This window comes from Anser anser (genome assembly GCF_964211835.1).
Source record: "Anser anser genome assembly, chromosome: 15".
NCBI classification, from domain to species: domain Eukaryota; kingdom Metazoa; phylum Chordata; class Aves; order Anseriformes; family Anatidae; genus Anser; species Anser anser.
In genome coordinates, this window is record NC_139736.1 from 4,563,134 (window position 1) to 4,583,291 (window position 20,158).

Sequence of the window (20,158 nt, forward strand, 5' to 3'; positions counted from 1 at the left end):
GAGGACGCTCAGTGGAAGCGCCAGGGCTGCTGGCAGCCCCGGGACCACTGGCTACGACAAGGGAACGGCTATAGCCACGTGCATCTGGCGAAGCCACAGAGGAGACCAACACGGGTGAGCCCCAGCTACAGTTTTTCTCACTGTCTTCCACTTCAGGGGAAATTCAGTGAGCATTACTTCTATTACGATTCCACTACAGTCTCATTTATTCCCATACTCTGTAAATAAACTTCATGCTTTTTGTTTATATTTTTTAATCTATTGTTGAGATTTCTGAAGATTTATGAGAAATGCCTCCATAAGCTTAGACTAAAATTGCAGAAGCTAAAGATGAAACTCCAGCATAAAAGTTAGCATGTGAGCCAAGATAATAATAGACTAGCTGCTTTTTAAGAACAGAAGCAACCCTTCATAGTCTTGCCAGGGAAGAAGAGCACAGTCATAGAATACTAAACCCAAAACACCAATCTCCAAAGCCATCGATAGTCTCAGCATGTGGCCACATCCCACTGCTGCAGTATCTGGAAACAAGAATATATTTTGAATAAACATATGGTTGATGACAAATTAAGGTACATTTCCTCAGAGATGAGCTGCCGTTATATCACCCATGTTGAATTCCATCATCCAGAATCCCAAACCAACGAGCAAATTTTGGTCCCGTGATTCTTACCGCAGCGTTCAACGCAGCGATGCTGCGCACGTGAGAACATTTTTCTGGAAGCTTCCAATTACCATGGAATTTGGCTTAGGGATTTTTTGCACCATTGATTAAAGATAATTATGAAAAGAAAACTATGGCTACTAATTGTTGAAGTTGTAAGGGAATATATTGAGATGATTATCAACTTAATGAAGCTGGCACTGAAATACATTTTCCTGATCTGCTTACTCTGTGTACTGTGTCTTCTAACTGAATAATACGCTGTGTTTTTACTCAATCTCAGTAAATAACAGACTGATCTCTCTTGTTTACAAATGACAGCAAACAGTTCCAGGAAAAATAAAACAAACAAGCACAACATGCACTGCAAGAATCAACCATTTCAGTCTCAGTGAAAATAAGCTTTACAGAGAGATGCTTGTTTCAATATACTTAAAATTTGATGCTAATTTGTAATTACAAATATAATTCTGAACTACTTACTAATTAAAAATAATTTAGAGTGGAAATTTCATATGGATGCCTTTGTTTAAGTGCAAATCCACACAGACTGATTTAGAAAGCTAAGTAAAATACACCTTCTGAGGAGAAAAGATAGAAATAAAACCGTATTGAAAAAAGTCCACCTTCTTCTGATTTCAGAAAGGTTAGTATCCCTGAAAAACTTTTGCATCTCTTTGTTTCTTGTTCTGTCTTTACTACTTATATTGAGAATAACCTTCTTTATTTCAATATGCATAAGGAGAAAACTGGGTGGTTTTGACTTCCTACCACCAATTTACCACAACTACTCAAAGCTTTGCCTGTGAAAGCTTGTTATTTTACTCTATGTATGTATTCCACCTTTACTAATATAAACCCTCCTTTTGATCTTCCGATGAATCTTTCCCTTGCAAGAACAAACTCCGAAGGGCCAGAGCTGAAGCTCTAGACTACTAAAAGTTTCTGACTTACTTTAGGTGTGAATATAAAGCAGCTAAAGGTGCTTTTTGGAGTTCATAAGAATGCTACGATCTTCCGTGGACATAGCCAGACTGGTACTTCAAGTAGTGCCACGATGAGCAAACTCATCAGGTCTTAACATACTAAACGTAGCACATTATTCTTACAAGACAACTGATCAGTGAGTAACAAACAAATCATTAAAAAACACCCTAATGTTCTTTACTTGTACAGTATTCATCTGTGCCCATATGAAGACAACTCCTAAGTTCACGATGATGAGCCTGTAGCAGTACTTCGCATAACTTTACAATTGCTTATGTTTTAAATGCTGTACACATAGTAACTAATTAATCCTCATGATACGTGAAGCATGTGTGTAAGTGTTAGCTTATGCCCTGAAGCATGAGATTTCACTACCTTTACCACTGTTTTAGCTTTTGTAAAAATAAACGTTAACAGTAAGATAGAATGGTCCAAGAGAGAAGGAGGTAGTTACCTGCAGCTAGAGCATTTGATTTCATGAGCAGCAATATTCCAAACACTGAGTGCGAACACATTTAATTCTACTGAACATATCACTGTTATAAGTCATAAAAAGTAACCAATACATTATATCTTTCATTATTCAAATATTGTACTCAATATAGCCTTTCTAATGCCACTGCAAATGGCCGCAAATCCTGCTCCAATTGCCAAGGAAATAACTAAGATGCAGAGTTGATTCTGAACAATCTTAATGTTTCTATAATTGGCTGATGTTGAATTATGAATTGTGATACGGCAAAAATGCAAAGGACAAAGCAAATTTACTTATTCATGACTAGAGAAGGCTACAATTGAACAAGGAAGGTTGAAAAAACAAGTACTAACTAATGTAGAACACTATGGGGGTTTTGAAAGAATAACGTGAGTTAATCATATACCAAAATAGCTCAGAACAATACTGACAGGAATTCGTGGGCAACTACAGCTGCTCTTCCAGTTTGTTCTATTTTAAGCTATCCTAGAAAGGTTTCCATTTTTATTCTCCTTGTGATATTGCCGCTGATCCTTCTCACTGCTTTCACCTAAGTTGAAATGCCCCTGCTACTACAGAAGTGAGTGACTCAGAAGACCCGGGTTCTTTACTTATCCGTGCACTGCAACAAAGCACCTTGTTGTTATCGTGGGGCATGGCATGGCCTAGGGAGGAAATACTTCGCTGTTCTGAGGATTTCCCCACCTGAACATACTTCAGCCTCTGCATAGCCCTGCCCTACCCACTCTCCCTTCCCCTTTACAGCTAGTATTATCACAGGGTGCAATCATCTCTGACAGTCACAAGATGAAACAAATACAAAGAACTTCTAAAGCATGACTGTCTTAAAGGAGTAGGAAACTGGTGGAACAGAGTGTCAAATTGAGAGCCTGAGTCTTCAAAACTCAGTATACTATAGTTAAAAATGTAAATTTAAGAAACCTATTAAAATACTAGATTTTACATTAGCATTTATAAAGCACACTTTCAGAGTCTTTATCATAATTCCAGTAAATCCCTTCTGCAGTTTAATAAAAGAAGATACTCAACATTTGCATGCGAGTAAAGACCCAGTGGGTTTTTTTTTTAAGGTATGATATTAACAGAAAAAAAGCAACCCTTTGAAAAGTCCTTTGATGTTACACAAACAAAGGTTTTATTATTATGTCATTTTCACAGGGATAAATGAAATATTAGGGAATTAAAGATTTGAACTATTAGCGAATTATCTGGCATCTAGCTGGGTGACTTAGTGTCCTGGTTCCAGTTAGGACAGAGTTAAGTAGCTCATAGTAGCTGGTAGGGTGCTATGTTTTGGATTAGGATGAGAAGAGCGCTGATAACATGCTGATGTTTTAATTGTTGCAGAGCAGTGTTTACACCAGGCCAAGGACTTTTCGGCTTCTCGCTCTGTCCTGCCAGCGAGCAGGCTGGGGGTGCAGCAGGAGCTGGGAGGGGACAGACCCAGGACAGCTGACCCAAACTGGCCAAAGGGGTATTCCATACCATCTGACGTCATGCTAAACAATATATAGGGGTGGCTGGCCGGGGTGGGGGGGCCGGCTGCTCGGGAATAGGCTGGGCATCGGTCAGCAGGTGGTGAGCAATTGCATTGTGCATCACTTGTTTTCTTACACATTATTATTGTTAATACTATTACCATTATCACTATTATTATTATTATTGTTATTATTATTTTCCTGTCTTAATAAACTGTCTTTATCTCAACTCACAGGCTTCACTTTCCCGTTTCTCTCCCCCATCCCAGAGAGGGAGGGGGGAGGGTGAGCGAACGGCTGTGTGGTGTTTAGCTGCCAGCCGGGTTAAACCACAACACTTAGACCTGCTGTCCTACTCTTTGACCATCGTACATCATGTGTATGCTCTTTGTATTACTCATGCTATATACAAAACAAAGCTGTTACACAATACGTCATTTTTGCTTTTGGTATAAAACAATCTGCCTGTGCTACCTAATACAAAGGTATCCGTATCAAAAGAATAGATATGTATTGCATTCAATGAACATACATATTTTACTCCAAATATCATTACAACTCACACCTACCAGTAACAGAATTTTTAAGACCAGATTAAGTGAATATCCCATTTGGTACAGCAGGCTTCAGAGTTGATGACAGAAGTCTCAGAGACCTCACAATTCAATTACTATCTTCTAGTGAGTAAAAAGAGAATTCAAAAAGGTACTTCACAATCTGTAGTTTTCCAACCAATTAAATATTTTTTTCTTAAATAAATGAAAAAATGAATAAACAACAAATGATAGTGAGGTTCTTAACTCATCCAAGACTACCTCCAGTAGGTTTCATGAGAGAAAGTAAGGTATATTTTACACACTAGTTTTTTCTCATTTCATGCTTGGTATTTCTTTTCCATTCTGGAATTTTTTCCTGAATAAAAGTGGCTTCTCAAAGAGGCAAGAGGATGAGAGGATGACAACTGAAATTTTACCTTTATGAATCCTGATTAGTGAACCTTCAGCACCATAATCTTTTTTTATTTAGTGAAATCAACACTGACAGTTATGGATTAAAAGCTATCAGGCATTAAAACATTAACCTGTCACTTCTCTTTATTTCACTGAAGCAAGGAGATTTTGCTAACTCCCTGGTTTTATTAAATTATCAGTGACATATTAGCTTATTTCTTTGTACTGGAATTTTAAATTATCAACATATGATAAAGGCCTATTTACACAATGTCTTTAAGATATTTTCAATTTTGCTGCTAAAAATTCTCTTAAAAACAAATTTACTCTTCAGATAATGCTGTTGAAACTAGAGTTGTATCCAGTTCATACAAGATCTAGGACCCACTAAAATGGTTGCACAATATTCTCTGTGCACACTCTTGCTGCTGTGATGCTTAGAAAATACACACCAGGTATTTATCCTCCTCCTTATTACATCATTTTTATTTTATTTTTAACTTTATGTATGAATGCAGAAGTAGATAAATCATCTATTTGAAAATATAGCTTGATTTGTTTATAATCATACAAATATATGAATGACAATAAATATAAATTATTGATAAAGCCAATACAAAGATGTGAGGGTATATATTTAGTTTAGGAAGTTGTTATGGCAGTAACAGTAAATAACGTGATCTAAGATCAGCTCCCGTGAAAGCACAGACTCCATACAGAAGCAAGAACTGAGAACTGGCAAAGCATTCCACTAGCCTCTGCACACTCCAGATATGGGACAGAGGGATAAGATTACCAGAGTAATAGTGTACCTGCCACCTCTAAGTGGGACCCTCCAGCTATACGTTGCCCCCTCAAGGCAGGGCATTTTTCCATTCTCTTCTATCACAATCCTAACTAAAAGAATAGCAATGACAGCAATTGGACTTTGATGGAAACACCCAATATTGACTGCATGTGTTGGAGATTATTGACATTTTCTCTCTCCTTCATCACAACATTTTTGTTAAGTTGCAAAAATAAACAGGAATAAAAAATAAAATGAAATGTACATAGAATTTTATAAGCATATTATGAGCTGCTTGCTGCAGTATATGTTGGGTAAACAGAAAATGCAGCTGTAGAACAACAGACATTGAAATTTATAAGTATCCCAATAAACTCTGCTTCTTGCTGCTGCTAGGGCCAGTTTCAGTTCCCATGGAAACAGATGATGGATCGCCAAAAATGAGTTTTGATGTTTTAAAATAATCAGTGATTCGAACTAGTGATTATTATAAAAGTATTGCACTCTTCTTCCAGTGAAGAAGTATTACACTGGGAGTAGGAACAAGAACACATGGCAGCTGGCAGACAGCAACAGAGTTGTTAAAATTCTTGCAAATGGTATTGGTTGCTGAAGGACAACAACAAATGCAGTTTCTTGAAAGATTATTGAGCAAAATCTAGCAAAACTCTTTTAAAAAGTGAATAGCCTTTGACGTTTTGCAGAAAAAAAATACATAAAAGGGCTTTGTACAGATCTTACCTTCAATGCTTTCATCAAGTGCTTTTCCCAAATAAAGTCTCCTTTATATCTCTGGTTTGAGAATTCAAGTAGCCAAGAACATACAACACAAAAAATGCCAGAACGTGCTAACACTGAATCTATAACCTAAGATGTTTCCTCTCTTGCTTTTTAAGCTATGCATTTGTTGTTCAATCACGGTTGGTTCCAAGCCTACAGATCACCAACCACACAGACAAAATGTGGGCCACATTCAGCTCTACCAGAAAGAGGGGTATGGCCAGAGGGAAGCAATGTCTAGGAGGAGACAGCGGTAATCTCTCCCTCTTGTAGTGTTTGGGACCCTTCCCCTGGCCAGGCCAGCCCATCTCCTGAGTTCCTCTCTGCCTTGCCTTCTCTCCATCGGGGTCGGACACCACACAACCCATGTCTATCCCACCCAGTACCCACAGACTTCATGCTTGCACCTGCCTTGACCCAGTCACTTTTCTTCATGGCTGCGCTGACAGCACGTACATCTCCCTCTCATCTCTACCCCTTCCCACTGCTATGATGACAATTAGGCTGATCTGGCTAGCGGCCGGATTTTGGAGGGGAAAGCGAAGAGCACGAAGGTGAGCAAGCGACGTCTGTGGTCACTCAGCAGCCAGATGCCTTTTGTCTATGGCTGGAATCGGCCCTGACATCTACAGCAACAGATCTGGGTGACACACATAAATAGCCACACACATATAAACAAATAAAAGGTAGTGCTAACACGCAGCAGACAAATTCTGTATGAAAACTGGCAGTTTGACTGTTTTTTCTCTTTTAATTGCTAGATGCCTTTAGAAACTTTGACCAGAGCTAAAAATCATCCTTCTCATACAGATCAGATAGGCCCGTGAAAGCTCCGACAGGGCATTTACACTCTATTTAAATTCATTTGGAATCTGTTAGATGAAGGCCAGACAGAAAACAGCTAAAGATTCCACTCACAACTACGGATCAGAGATAAGCCGTAGGCAGGCTGCCAACTTCTTCCCTTCTCTGTAGCGTTAATTAATGTAAGGTCTGCTTCACATTTGCTTCCCTGTACCAAATTCTTTAAATCAAGTTGAATACTGTTAACAAACTACACTTGATGCAAATCAACCACAAAAACCGCAACACATCCCCAGTGTGCAAAGTTCTACTTTTTTTCCCCTCCTGAATCACACAAGTTTTCAATGTGAAAATAAATCTGCCAAAATGATAAGCTTTTAAGATGGTTCTACATAAATTCATATTATAAAATTACAAACTTGTGCCTTAACACCTTCACACATCATATAAATACCTACCAGAATCATGAGGAAAGACAGTATTTGTTTGTCTCTGCATAGAAAGAAAATTAATAATCCCTTGTAGTAAACAGCCGAAGTACTGACAGATACGTTTTACTTCAGTCAGTTTTGATTAATAAAAGCTAATTGGTAAACATAAGACATTACCTGCTGCTATACTTGATAAGTCACTAGCATTTTGCATCTATTTCCACAAAGATACAGATATGTGAGGGGTCATAGGAAATAAATTGTTCATAGGGATTTGTGAATAATTGCTATTTGCTAAGCATAAAACAAGAGCTCTATCTGGCATATGTGCTCTTAAAAATGATCACAACACTTCTAAAAGGTCTTATCTTGTCTGCACATTAAAATGTTTCAGTTTGCAGATAGGGTAGTTCAAAGATAGACAAAATGTTTTCCCATAAAATCACATCAGCTGTTAAGGAATTTTATTAGCTATTTGATCCTAATACTATAATTAGTTCTGGAAATACAGCAGGTGGAAGGAGTGAGCCGCAAAGTACAACGACAGTGAGTCTTCGTATCTATCTACCTCTAGATCAGATATGATTTTTAGAAAAATAGTGCAAGTTCTTTTCAAAGAGTAATGCTATTAACACTTCGCTCGTAGTCCACAGTTTTTTTCAAAGTACATTTGTCTCCAGAAAGCAACAGACTCATAAATCAATATCTTACTGCAAGCAGTGATAACTAAATCATACTTAGAGCAAAAAGGTTTCTTTCTAGTGACACTTCCATCCATTCCCTGTTGTTTTACAAATTCTAAATCTATGATTAATAAGCGTAGTGACACAAAAAATGATTTTGTTCTTTAAATGTAATCATCTTAGAAAAAAACAGTATCTAGTAGTCAGATTTTTCTCTTAGTGATCTTTAAAGTTTCACTGATATTTACAGCTATTAAAGATTGCACTGAGAGATACTATTAGCAGCTGAGGCCCATTAAAACACAGTAATAGTTCCAAGAATCCACTCTCTTTATCAAAAGCATGGATTTTGCAGTGCTGATATAATAGCAGCAACTTCCCCTGGTTCATAAAAAAATATACGCATTAAAAAATTCCATGTTTCATGGTCCAAATTTGTAATGAAAAATATTGGTCAAATCCCAAAATGCGCCTTGCACCCCCTCAGAATTTATCTTTTGGGAAGAATCTGCTTTCAAATGAGCCCTTCAAAGAGGCATGGTTTTGGCAGCAGTTTTTTTCTACTGTCCCTCTTCCATGCTTTCACGGGCTGTGTCCCTCCTACGTACCCTGAATTCAGCACACATGATCCCCAAATATGACTCAGACTTCTTCTCCCTTCACCTAACCAACTAGATGTTTCATCCTAAAAGTTAAGAGGTCTGAATAAATTAATTATTCAAACATATATTTAAAGCCAGTGGCAAACTATGAGCAGAGAGAAAAACAGTGAGGTTGAATCTAGACAAGTCAAACAGCTTTAGAAAATAATCCTGGGATTTGTTGTTAACCAAGGTGTTAATGTTTTCCCTCTACTGAACACAGTACACAATAATACTCAAAACAGTCCACTGACAGCACCCAGGAATCAAACTTAGTACTTGAGAAGATGATGGGAGGTTTCCCTACGGTCTTTCGTATGCCTGTGAGTCCTGGGCATAGCAGTAAAATTGTGTGAGATTTCTTGTGCTGCCTGTTCATTTAAATTTGAATCACTCAATGCAAAAGTTTAGTTAAAAATTAATAACAGGATAGTAATGTATTTCAGTTAAAGGGAGTAATTTAATTCTACCATATATTCTTCTTTCTCAGGTACTTAGAAGTTGACTTGAAAATTAACGTGGAGCATGTAAAAGGTAGAGATAGATGAAAGCAACTCAGTTTTCTTGTCATGCCTCTTACTGCTGAGAGGTGCCACTTCATAACACGTTAGCAAACTGGAGAGATCTGCAAACTTTATTCTTTAAATTATTACTCAGCTAATACACAGCAGAGTTGACAGTCTGAATTTATTGTTCGTTAATGCTAATCATCAGAATTTTAATTAAAGTATTATCTGGTGTATGTGAAAAGTAATTATGTGCAACTAACGTAAGTTGTATGACAGGCTAGTATTTGCAGAGAAATGCATTGTTGGCGCTAGAACTGCTCATATAAAATCAAGTGCTGTTTGTTTTAAAGTGAAAAATGTATACATGGAGCATTAAGTGAGCTGTTATCATCCAAAAGTTAATCTAATGCTAATATCAACCCAAAATCAAATATATTACTCCCAGATACTTTATTCTCATTTTTCAAGTCTGTTTAGCTATAGCTACTTTTCTTTGTTAAACTGTCATTAATGTATGTGCCATTTTACCTTAACAAATGGCTAGAAAGTCTGCATCAGCTTTGCTTAGTTGTAAGGTATTATGAGTGCTCAAAACCAAAACAAGTCATATTTGAGGGCTGCTTGTGCCTAACATTTTTTTTTTCCACAATCTGTCAGCACATTTAGACTCTGTAAGATCTAGTAATGACCACACACATTCAAATGCATAATGAATTGTTCTTACTGAAAAAAAAAAAAGACATTCATGTATACCTAAAGGCAATGCAATTCATCTTCACTGTCTGGCATGATGAAGTGCATTTGTGAAGTGTTTTGATTCATTTACAGTTAACTAGGTGGCAAAACATCCACCCAGCTAAAAAGGACACCCCAAAACTGATTTTACGTGACAAAAATGAACTTTCCTGATTTGCGACAGAAAGAATTCCACTAGCAAAAGACATATGAGTTAATATTCAACTATCCGCAGCTTGCTAGGGGGAAAAAAATTTCACTCTAGATAGTTACTGAAGATAGCAAAAATGTCTTTATAGCACAAGTTTTCTTCTTAAAGAAGAAACCAAGAGTAAATGATATGACTGCTCGAGCAAACTTTTTCAGTGAAAAAGTCCTTCACTTAGAAAAAAGTACAAAAAAAACCACCTAAGAATACTAAGGATTTAATTCCTCACTATTTCAACTGAAAGGCAGTTGTAGACCTGGACAGTGCTACTATCCTTTGTGCCTCTCCAAGGCGTAGATGCCTCATGTAAAGAAAGTAAAATGCTCTCTGCTTTGAACTATTGCTCATCTGCCTGATGAAGTACACCCAGGCAAGGTAAGCTGAAGACATGACAACTCAGAGTAGCAATTTCTTTTGATAGAGTTACCTTTAGAGAGGTTATTGTTTTCTGTAAGATGTGAGGCGAAATAAGTGGAATCATCCCATCAGTCAAGTCCCTGGATAACAGCACAGTTGTTATTCCACATTAGTCTACTGGTGTATCTGGAAAGCATTAATCTGTCAAGGTGTAATATGAAGCATCTTCTAAAGCTTCTATGAAAAATTTCACATAATTTAACTATAAAAAACATCCCAGAACTTAATTCCTCTCCTTGCTTACTTTCTCTTGCTGCTGAACTTCTGGTCTTCTCTCCCAGATTCCCCATTTCATATTTTTCTACCATGTCCGCAGCTTCCTTCTGATGATCTAGGAACATGCCTTTAAAATATTGAATTGAGACTTTGCAAAGGATAATGCACAAAAGCCAAAATGAATATATATGCACACTGTGCTAAGTGGGAGAAGAAAATCCTAGGACTTAAATTTTTAAATACATGCCATCATATCTCGCTAGCTCTGCTGCAGATATGTTACTGGCCCTAAGTCAGAAACTATATCAACAACCCTCTGAGTATATGCAGGCCATTTGCTTCACATTCATATATTACAAAGAGATTTGTTGGCTTTACATGCCCACTCATTTAGGAGGAACTTGTCATGAAAAAGGTTACATAAAAAAAAATAACACCCATTATTCTTATCTTGGGTCTTTGACAAATTGTATGGCAAGAACACCACTGAGGTAGGAACTAATACATAGTTGTTTGCTACAATTTCTGCCATGAATTATGCTGCTAGTTAAGTTAAATAGAATATGCAGTTTGAAAAAAAAAAAAAGCCCATGTCTCAAAATGAAACTTTCACCCAGCAACATCTTATCTATGCTGGCTCAGAGTAAGATTGACATTCTGACTTCTTCATAAAAGGCGGTGAAGCCAAAGCTATCCACTGAATCAGAACTCCCACTCTCATTCTAAACAGTTGGTACTTTCCAGCTAATGACCAGTAGGAGAAACAGGAAATTACAGGTCTGTTCCATTTGCTCATCAGAATTCATTACAGCTAGCAACTGTATTAAGGTATACAAATAATATTAGAAACCCCAAAGTACAAGAGTCTAATTTGATATATTTGTAAAGCATCTCCAAAATAATACATACAGTGATACCAGAATTTTGTGACAACTCAGCAATACACCTTCTGTCGTTTTAGCTCCCTAGAAAGACGCTACTATTGGAATGCTGAAAAGCTGGCAGAACTCCTCCCCTAAATGTCCTAAATACCAGTAAACATTAAGAGAATGACATCAGTATTTACTACTTTAAAACTCCTATGTAAACCTTGCTGCGGAGCCAATTAAACGTCATTCCTTGAAACAGCTCAGGACACCTTTTTCCTTTTTTCCAAAACTACTCTTCACTTTTGATGTTTCATATTTCTCACCTCGTGAGAAAAGTCAGCACATTGTCTATGTCTCTTTCCACATCTACGAAATTAATTCAGTCCAACAGGGACAGCAGTCCTGTAACCCTACATAAATAACGCTTGGGATCATTAACACCCGGCATAATCATGTGTTCCTTAAGACTTCTGTGTAAGTAAAAGTTAACTCGAGGAACTATATGAATGAGCAGTTTTCTTAGAAGTTGCTAGAGATAAAAAAAATGGGACAATGCCAACTTTGTCTGTACTCAACAGGCACTGACAAGAAATTATTGTGTACCATAACCACCTCTTTTGTCCTTGTCTTCAGCACTGTTTATTTCCTCAGTCTGCATACACCGCTGTGATGTCACTTGGAAATCATTATTATAGCTGACAGACTAGCTGACTGATTTGGCTAAATCATCGTAAGCTTAAGACGATTAAAAAAGCTTTATATTGATTTAGCAATATAAGGGACTTTTAACCAGGTTAAAGAGCATCTCAACAAGGTGGTTGCATCAATTTAACTGATCCGTTTAGTGGCTGATCCTGTTAGATAGGTGCATCAGTCTCACTGGATCACCTACTAAACAGATGAGTTAAATTGATACACCTCGTAGAGTACAGAAAATATGACTTGAAATGCACAACCTCCTCCACAGAGAAGAAAAAGAGTTATGGTAAGAAAGGCTATTTTTACATTTCTCAGATTTTTATGCACATCCTCATTGTGTACAATCTCAGGTTCCAAGTACTTTTAGGGCTGCCATATTTACTTCCAGAATTTCACAGGCAGCAATATGTGAGTGGGTGCCCTACAATTTTTCTAATACTTTGAGGAAGCAGTAGACCTATTGCACAGAGTGCACAGGTGATTGGTGTGAGCACCATAAACCTGTCACTTCCTGAACTTATCAGGCTTACTGTATGAGATATATCAAACTTCCAAGGAGGTTCACACTTTCAGCATATGTACTTCTTTTTTTTAAAAAAAAAAAAGCTCAGAATTTCCTTCACAGCCACCTCAGATATAAAAGTCCTCAAATTCCTTTCAGATGAAATTTCTGACCAGGTAAATAAAACATACGTTGAAAAAAATGGGCTTATTCCATCCCTATCATAAAACAGAATTTTACAGTTCTCCCATTCATAAACATTAACACAGTGCTATGAATTACAAGTGATTTTACCCTAAAAATCCCAACAGACAAGGAGTAAGAGTAAGGCATAGCATATGAAAATAAGAATTTAAAATCAAGAAATACAGGAAACATCTCTACTTGTAATTTTCCCAAACTGTAAGAGAACCTACCCGAAACTCATTTTCAGACACTGCATGCTTGTCTAGGTCACTCTGTTCTGTTCCCCAGCAATTGTTTCCAAGAAACTGCCTGATACCTGGACAACAAGGCTTTTTCACTATCTGCAATTATTTTTTAATTGTGTATTCTTAGTATTGACAAAAGAAAATTTGTCATGCAGCAGGAGTGCAAGAAGTAGGTTCTTAATGGTTAATAACTCAGGATTTGTCACTTCACTCTCTTCAAGAGATTGCCCAGAAACCCATTGTTTCAGCTTCCAGCTTGTTTCCCATCAAATTACTATTAATCTACTCATAAATTATTACACAGTTGCTTCACAGCCTTGCAATACCAATTTTAAAGAAGAGTCTGTAACACTAGCTTTCGCATTTACAAAATGAACATGAGCACCAGTAAAATATGCAGTATGGATTAATAAAATTAAAATCCAACAAGAGTTTTCCCTCTCTAGTATAAACTCTGAAGACCCAGCAGCCTTTCTGCAGCTTCCTAAGATCCCATAACCATCACTTGCTAATGTGTCTTGCAAATTCAAACACATGAAAACACACTGCAAAGATGAAATAACCACCAACATACTTGGCATTTCCTAACAAATTTGACAAGATATATATCTATATATTTATACTTTATATATATACACACATTTTTTTTTTTTTAAATTTTACAGCAAGCCTCCACAGTCTTTAAATCAGTTTAAGGTTAAAACACAGGATGGCCTTCTAACTGTTTCAGAAAATGATAAACAAGCACATCTTCAGATAATAACTAACCACAGTGGTCTTTTGCCATTACTGGGTGAGCTGCTAATTAGTCAAAAAGAAATAAACTTTCATTGTAAGCTAAAAACACAAGGAAAAATAAGATTTGTATGGTGAGGGAAACAGTATTGAGCATAAGTCCATGTGAGAAAATCAGACCCATCAAAAAAGAAAAATTTAAGTATTCATTTAGTCCACTGAAGTAAATATAATCTAGAGATGAGCATTTACTTTTCCAAAATGTATCATGGAAATGAATAGCATGAAGGAAGTGCAGGCATTCTACATATCCGCTCCCTTATGCTGCACCAGGACCATTAAAACCACATGAATTATTTTGTCAAACTGCTTAGGAAGTTCAGAGATGGTCTTAAAATAGTAATTTATCTCAAACTTAGTATGAACGAGGCTACTTTATTCTCTTTAAACCTTAATTAGCTTACTTAAAATGTAAGTTGTGTTATCAAAGGTAATTAATCATATTGTAGGGTGGCATTTTTTGAGTTTTAAATTGACTTACATTCTGCTGCTTGGTATAATCTTGTGCCCGTCTCTAAACCATGTCACTTGCGGTCTTGGATAGCTGAGGATGTGCAGGAAATTCAGAACAGCAGCTTGTCCTTCAGTCACTGTTTTTCTCTGGTTTGTGTCCATGAAGTTTCCCATGTCTGCAAAGACAAAAATTACATTAAGTCCTGAAGTTCTTGTCTCACTCCCCATTTCATTTCAGTGGCCAGAAAAAGAAATACTTCTGCTTTACAATAGTCATTGATATTGCTACAATTAGTCAATATTACATGACATACCATGAGACATTGTTAATTAACACGGATCTGGGTGAGCAGTAAAGCACAAGGCAAAGCCAAGTGTTGCTAGTGCACGCAAGAAGTGCATCAGTAAGCAGTACAGAATGGCCACAGCATTCTTTTCAAATACCGAAGTGTTTTTAACCAAAAGTGACATTTTAATGCAGTTTTTGTTGGTTCTGTTGTTGTTTTCAATAAGTCCTTGTAGTATATAAAATAAATTCCTATTCAGTGCAAGAAAACACAATTGGTACATATAATTTGATGATTTCTTGTTCACCAAATATTTTTATCATAGCATCTTTCCTTCTATTCTACACAAATAAGCAGCTGCATCACCTGTAGTCAAATGAATGAATAGCCAGATCTGAGTAAGCCATTATACTCACATGCATATCAAAATAACAAGTCTATAGTCATGTTGGTAGCAATTAGTTCTTCTGGCACTATACTACGATTCAAATAGGTCTTCGACATTTACAAAAGCATCAGTAGTATTAAACAGCAGCTTTTAGCAAAAATATTAATGGAAGAAAGAAAACAACAGTTGCAGAACCCGTCGCTGAAGGTTTCATTTCACAGACAAGTTCACGTATCTATGGAGTCCTTGTTAAAAATTCAGTGAATATTTTTTTTCTTGGGTTTCTTTTGCTTTTTGTATCTCATTTCTATCCATTAAAATAAGCACGGCTGTAGGCTCCTACTTATTCACCCTCCAAAGAACTTCTATGCATTTTAAATTTGCTTTAAACCAAAAAACCGATACACATGACTATTCTGGTTTCTGCCACTGAATTCTTTTGTTTTTAGTGGCCACAGGATTCTTTACAAGCTCTTTGGGGCAGAGGGATACAAGCGACATGGAAACATAGAAGTACACTATCAGGTCTGTGGATCAAAGGAGATTAGAAGAGATGGAACAAAAGCAGGAATTAAAAACACATGGTATTTTACAGCTTTAATTATCTTTCTGATTTTCACGTTATTTATTCAGACATAAACATCATCGTATTTCCTCTGTTGCTCCTTATTTCTTACAACTGTAATCATATCATCTACTTGAAGCTTCAAACCACGTAGGTGGATCTAATTAACTTCCCTGTCATAGTTATTTTAGTCTTCACAATCCCAGAGTTTTAAGCCCATTCTGTAACTAAGATTTACTCAGCAATTTCCACACACATACCTGTTCCCATTCAGTTAAGTCATACATTAGCATGCACTAAGAACATTCTAAAAATTATTTAACAAGTTCCCTGCTACTTCAGATATACAGGACAGGGAAAATACCTCAGATCTTTCTCAATCCACCTTATTCTTGTGCCTTACAATTTTTCACCAGAGATTTTAAGTTTCTTAAACTGTATCAGCAAGCATTTTGTAGCCAGTGGCAAAAAATAGTTCATTTCCTGTAAACCCTTCTGAGTTAAACATGTAATACACAGTTCCTCGTAACTCTTAATAAGTGGGGATAAGCTGACTTGAGTGACCCCTTCTAATGCTACTTTCCAGTATGTTTTCAGAAATAAAGTAAAATTTGGTAAAATATCAGGTATTTTATTACGCCTACGTACCTTAAAACAATTAATTTAGATTGAAAATGTTAAAACACAATCACGTAGTGTCAGTAGCTACCCTGGCTATAGGAGAAAGGATGTTTAAAGCTGGCAGAACACTGGAATCCGTGTGAATAAAGTGCAAGTCTGACTGAAAAGTTTCACAACAGAAGCAATATAGGTCACTATAGGATCAAGACCAAAGATCTCCCAGGTCATATAAAATCTGCTTTGCTTTGTCTCAATGGCTTTGTCAGTGCAAATAAATAAATAAATAAGCTGCTTAACTCACAGAGAGAAGTCTTAAGAGACAGCTTTTTAGCCTTGTTCTCATTGCAGAACTACAAATTAAATGGGGGTAGGGCGGGTGGAATTTAAAAACCGAAAAGTAAACTATTACACTTCTTTCTCTCAAGAACCACCAAACACACACGCAAAAAAAAAAAGCCTGGAGAAATAAAGCACTTGACTGAACACCTTTTCCTCATTCAGAAGGGAATGAAGCTGTCTTTTCAGAAGACAAAATTCTTGAGCAGCATCAAGGTAAACTATTCCTGCGCCGCCTCCTCCCCATCACTCCCACGAGCACTTCCTCAAGAACTGCTCCCTCTGCTCCACCACTACAACCGCGGTACAGCTGCGTGGGGAACCAGATGGGGGGCGGGAATGAACGATTTTAACAAACCCTACAATTTTTATTTTTCCAAGTATTGGAGAAATTTCTCAAGTCTACAGCTGCACAAACAAGCTTTCCAGCTCAGCCTAAAGGGATAATGCACTACGCTGCGGTACAAGAGTGGGAAGGAGGAGGAGAAAACGAGGATGTTTCTCCAGTACTGGTGCCAGATTTTTTGTTCCCTGAAACTACACCTGTAGATGCACCTCCTGAGGCTTTCAGGCTAATCTAATGGCAGTCTGTGATAGAAGGAAAAGGACCTCACACTCACCTTTCCTCTTCCTTCTTGCTCCATCTTGCCCCACTGCTCCCTTCTTGCTCCATCTTTCCCGTTGGAGCTCCCCACCCCATTCACAGCTGCCTCACTTGTACCAGCTTTCACTAGATCCTCTATGATACAATCCACTAAAGATGAAAAATATTCTGAGAATTATCTCCAAGGGTCTGACACATGTCAGACAAGATCACTAAAAGAGGAGCATGCAGCAAGGGCATAAGGGGTGGGAGAAGGCAGAGGAAGAAAATCCCATTCTGACAGCAGAGAATTTTTACATTAGTATCTCTGAAACAATACCACTGAGAGATCAAACATCAAATTATGTGACTATATCTGTAATATCAGCAATTTACTACAATACAGTAAGTTAGTGAACGACACCAAAACTTACGTAGTACCACTTGGAACTATTTTATTTTAAAGCACAGAAAATTCCACGTAACTTCCCTCATGACACAGTTAATAACTTGCATCAGCTCCTTGGAACTTTTTTCTAATAATTCAATTTAACTGAACTCCACTTTGTCAAGACATTTACTACCACTGAATTTTCATTTATTGACACAGAGGATGAGAAATTTGATCCCACGTATCAGATTGCTAACATCCAGGATAGAAAACTGTCTCTCAATTTATTTTTTTAAAAGACTAAGGCCGAATTTTATTATTACTGTTTCCAGTAAATAATGAAATAATAAGTCTGCTTGGGGAAGAGACTTTAATGTTTGGTTAGCAAGGTTTTGGCTACGAAACATGTACTTTTGTAACATAAAAGTTATGATCTGAAATCTTCATAGAGCTGTCCACCACACTGTTCTCTTTCGGATATCCTCTCCTGTCTGCTGGGCTTTTGTTTTTGATTATTGTGTGCTATATGGCCTTTGTTAATCCCTGCACATTGGAGAAAGACATAATATTTTTCCCTCGTCCTACAACTGTCTCCACATCATCTCATTTTGATGGCTTGGAAGAGTTTAAATCTTCCTCTAAAGAACTAATATTGCATCGTTTTCTGTTTGTTTCCCAGAAGATAACTACAGTGAATATGAAACTTCTTGTAAATATAGTAATTTTAAAAATTAATTTTATATCCAATATGTTTTTGAACTAGCAAATTTAATTGGAACATTGTTTTTTACCCACAGAGTCAGTTAGCTAATGCATGACAGAAAAATATCCATTCAAACCTACATGCCACCTGAACTTCAGATCTTCTTTGCAGCAATGCCCCCATCCTGTTTCGTACAACACATTGATAAAAGCCTGCATCGGACCTCTGCAAAGCTGGGATGATGTACCTGCAAGACAAAAGTACAGAATTACAACCCTCTTCTTACCTGCAGATCAATGCTACTTTCTGTGGCATTTCTTATTGTTCCTTTAATACTTTACACATTGTCTGAAAGGCGTATTGTATTTTATCTTATGAGTTGTAGTCACATAGTATCTGGTCTATGGCCACAATATTCTCTGTACTGTATCAAATTAAAAATACTTGAAATGTATTAAAAAACCCTGTCTTAAGAACTACATTTAATAAGTACTAATTAGTCTCCACAATTTTCTTGAAATATAAACTTAAATGTTTTGCTTAGTTTCATCTGCCCTCATTCAAAAGGCAAAGAATGCCTGGTATTTTATTTAGAGCTGGTACAAGAAGACTGCCATCTAAATGGAAGCAACAGGAAACCTCACAAAAAATATCAAAGCTGTCCAATGAAAAAAGGTTTTTACTACGCTGTGTGACCAGTGTAACTCAGAAGAGCACTGGAAAAGACACGGTGCCCTGTACATTATATTTGTTTTGCCCTTCAGTATCCTTAAAAAGTCACTTATTCTGCTAATGCTCACCTTCTTCATTCAACTATATCTGATTACCTAACATGAAAATGAGCTGATAGGCACAGTTTTAATGTGAATAAAACACATGAATAATATAGATAATCCTGCATTAAACAAACATTAATCAAAGCACATATTCCCCCTGGTCACCTTCTGGAGATATTATGGTAGGATTAATGAAAGTCTTTATGAAAAGATAAGGGAAAATAATACTGCTGAATTTTAATCTTTGAAATTTAATTCCACTAAAAGAAAGGATCTTCCCATACTCACACATACTATAGACACCCACATACAGAGCTAATATGTGAACAGGATCAGACAGAATAAAAACAAAGGATATACAAGAAATCTACTTTAAGTGATAAGTGAAGTCTGTAATCACTGCATTATAATTACAATCAAAGATATTATAGCAAATAGGTCAGACAACCTAAAACGGCAAATAAAACAGAGCCCAACAAATTTCACCAATGTGATACATTGAAAACCCTGACTCCCTAGGAGCAATTATAGGCAATTGCATCGTCTATCTGCACGGGTGCCTAAGCTGACTCCTGCTGACCTGCTTTGGAGCAACCAGCAAATTTTCTTTAGCGATTACAACAATTTGTACTGGGAAGAGAAGGAAGACTCAAACCAGTGCTCTGTTAGGGAGCAGCAAGCCAGACAATCAGCACACAAACACTCGCCGTCCAGTGAGAATACAGAACTGAATTAGCCATGTTGCCCCAACTGATGAGTGTGACATAAGAAACACAAAACAGGTGAAAATACAGGGCGTAGGATAGAAATAAACACAACAGAAGGCTTCCTAAATTTCTTCCAAAATCGTTTCCTTCTCTGCCAGGCAGATGACTGCTGCAAAGCATCGCTAGCCAAAAAATAACATTTAAAGATTCTGACAAATATCGACGATTCTTCGTAACAGTTAATTTTACCACAGTTTATAGCTTTA

The 20,158-nt window shown here is 37.0% G+C and overlaps 1 protein-coding gene across 8 annotated transcripts in view; it reads right to left on the reverse strand.

The window, feature by feature from the left end:
• SDK1 (sidekick cell adhesion molecule 1) overlaps positions 1–20,158 on the reverse strand; it is a 395,409-nt gene that overhangs the window by 258,064 nt on the left and 117,187 nt on the right. For all 8 annotated transcript variants that reach the window (XM_083799697.1, XM_083799700.1, XM_083799699.1 and 5 more), the window contains 2 exons: positions 18,550–18,656; positions 14,564–14,711 (listed from right to left, as the gene is read on the reverse strand). In XM_083799697.1, coding sequence (XP_083655823.1) covers positions 14,564–14,711; positions 18,550–18,656 — 255 coding nt within the window. The remainder of the gene's footprint in view (positions 1–14,563; positions 14,712–18,549; positions 18,657–20,158) is intronic.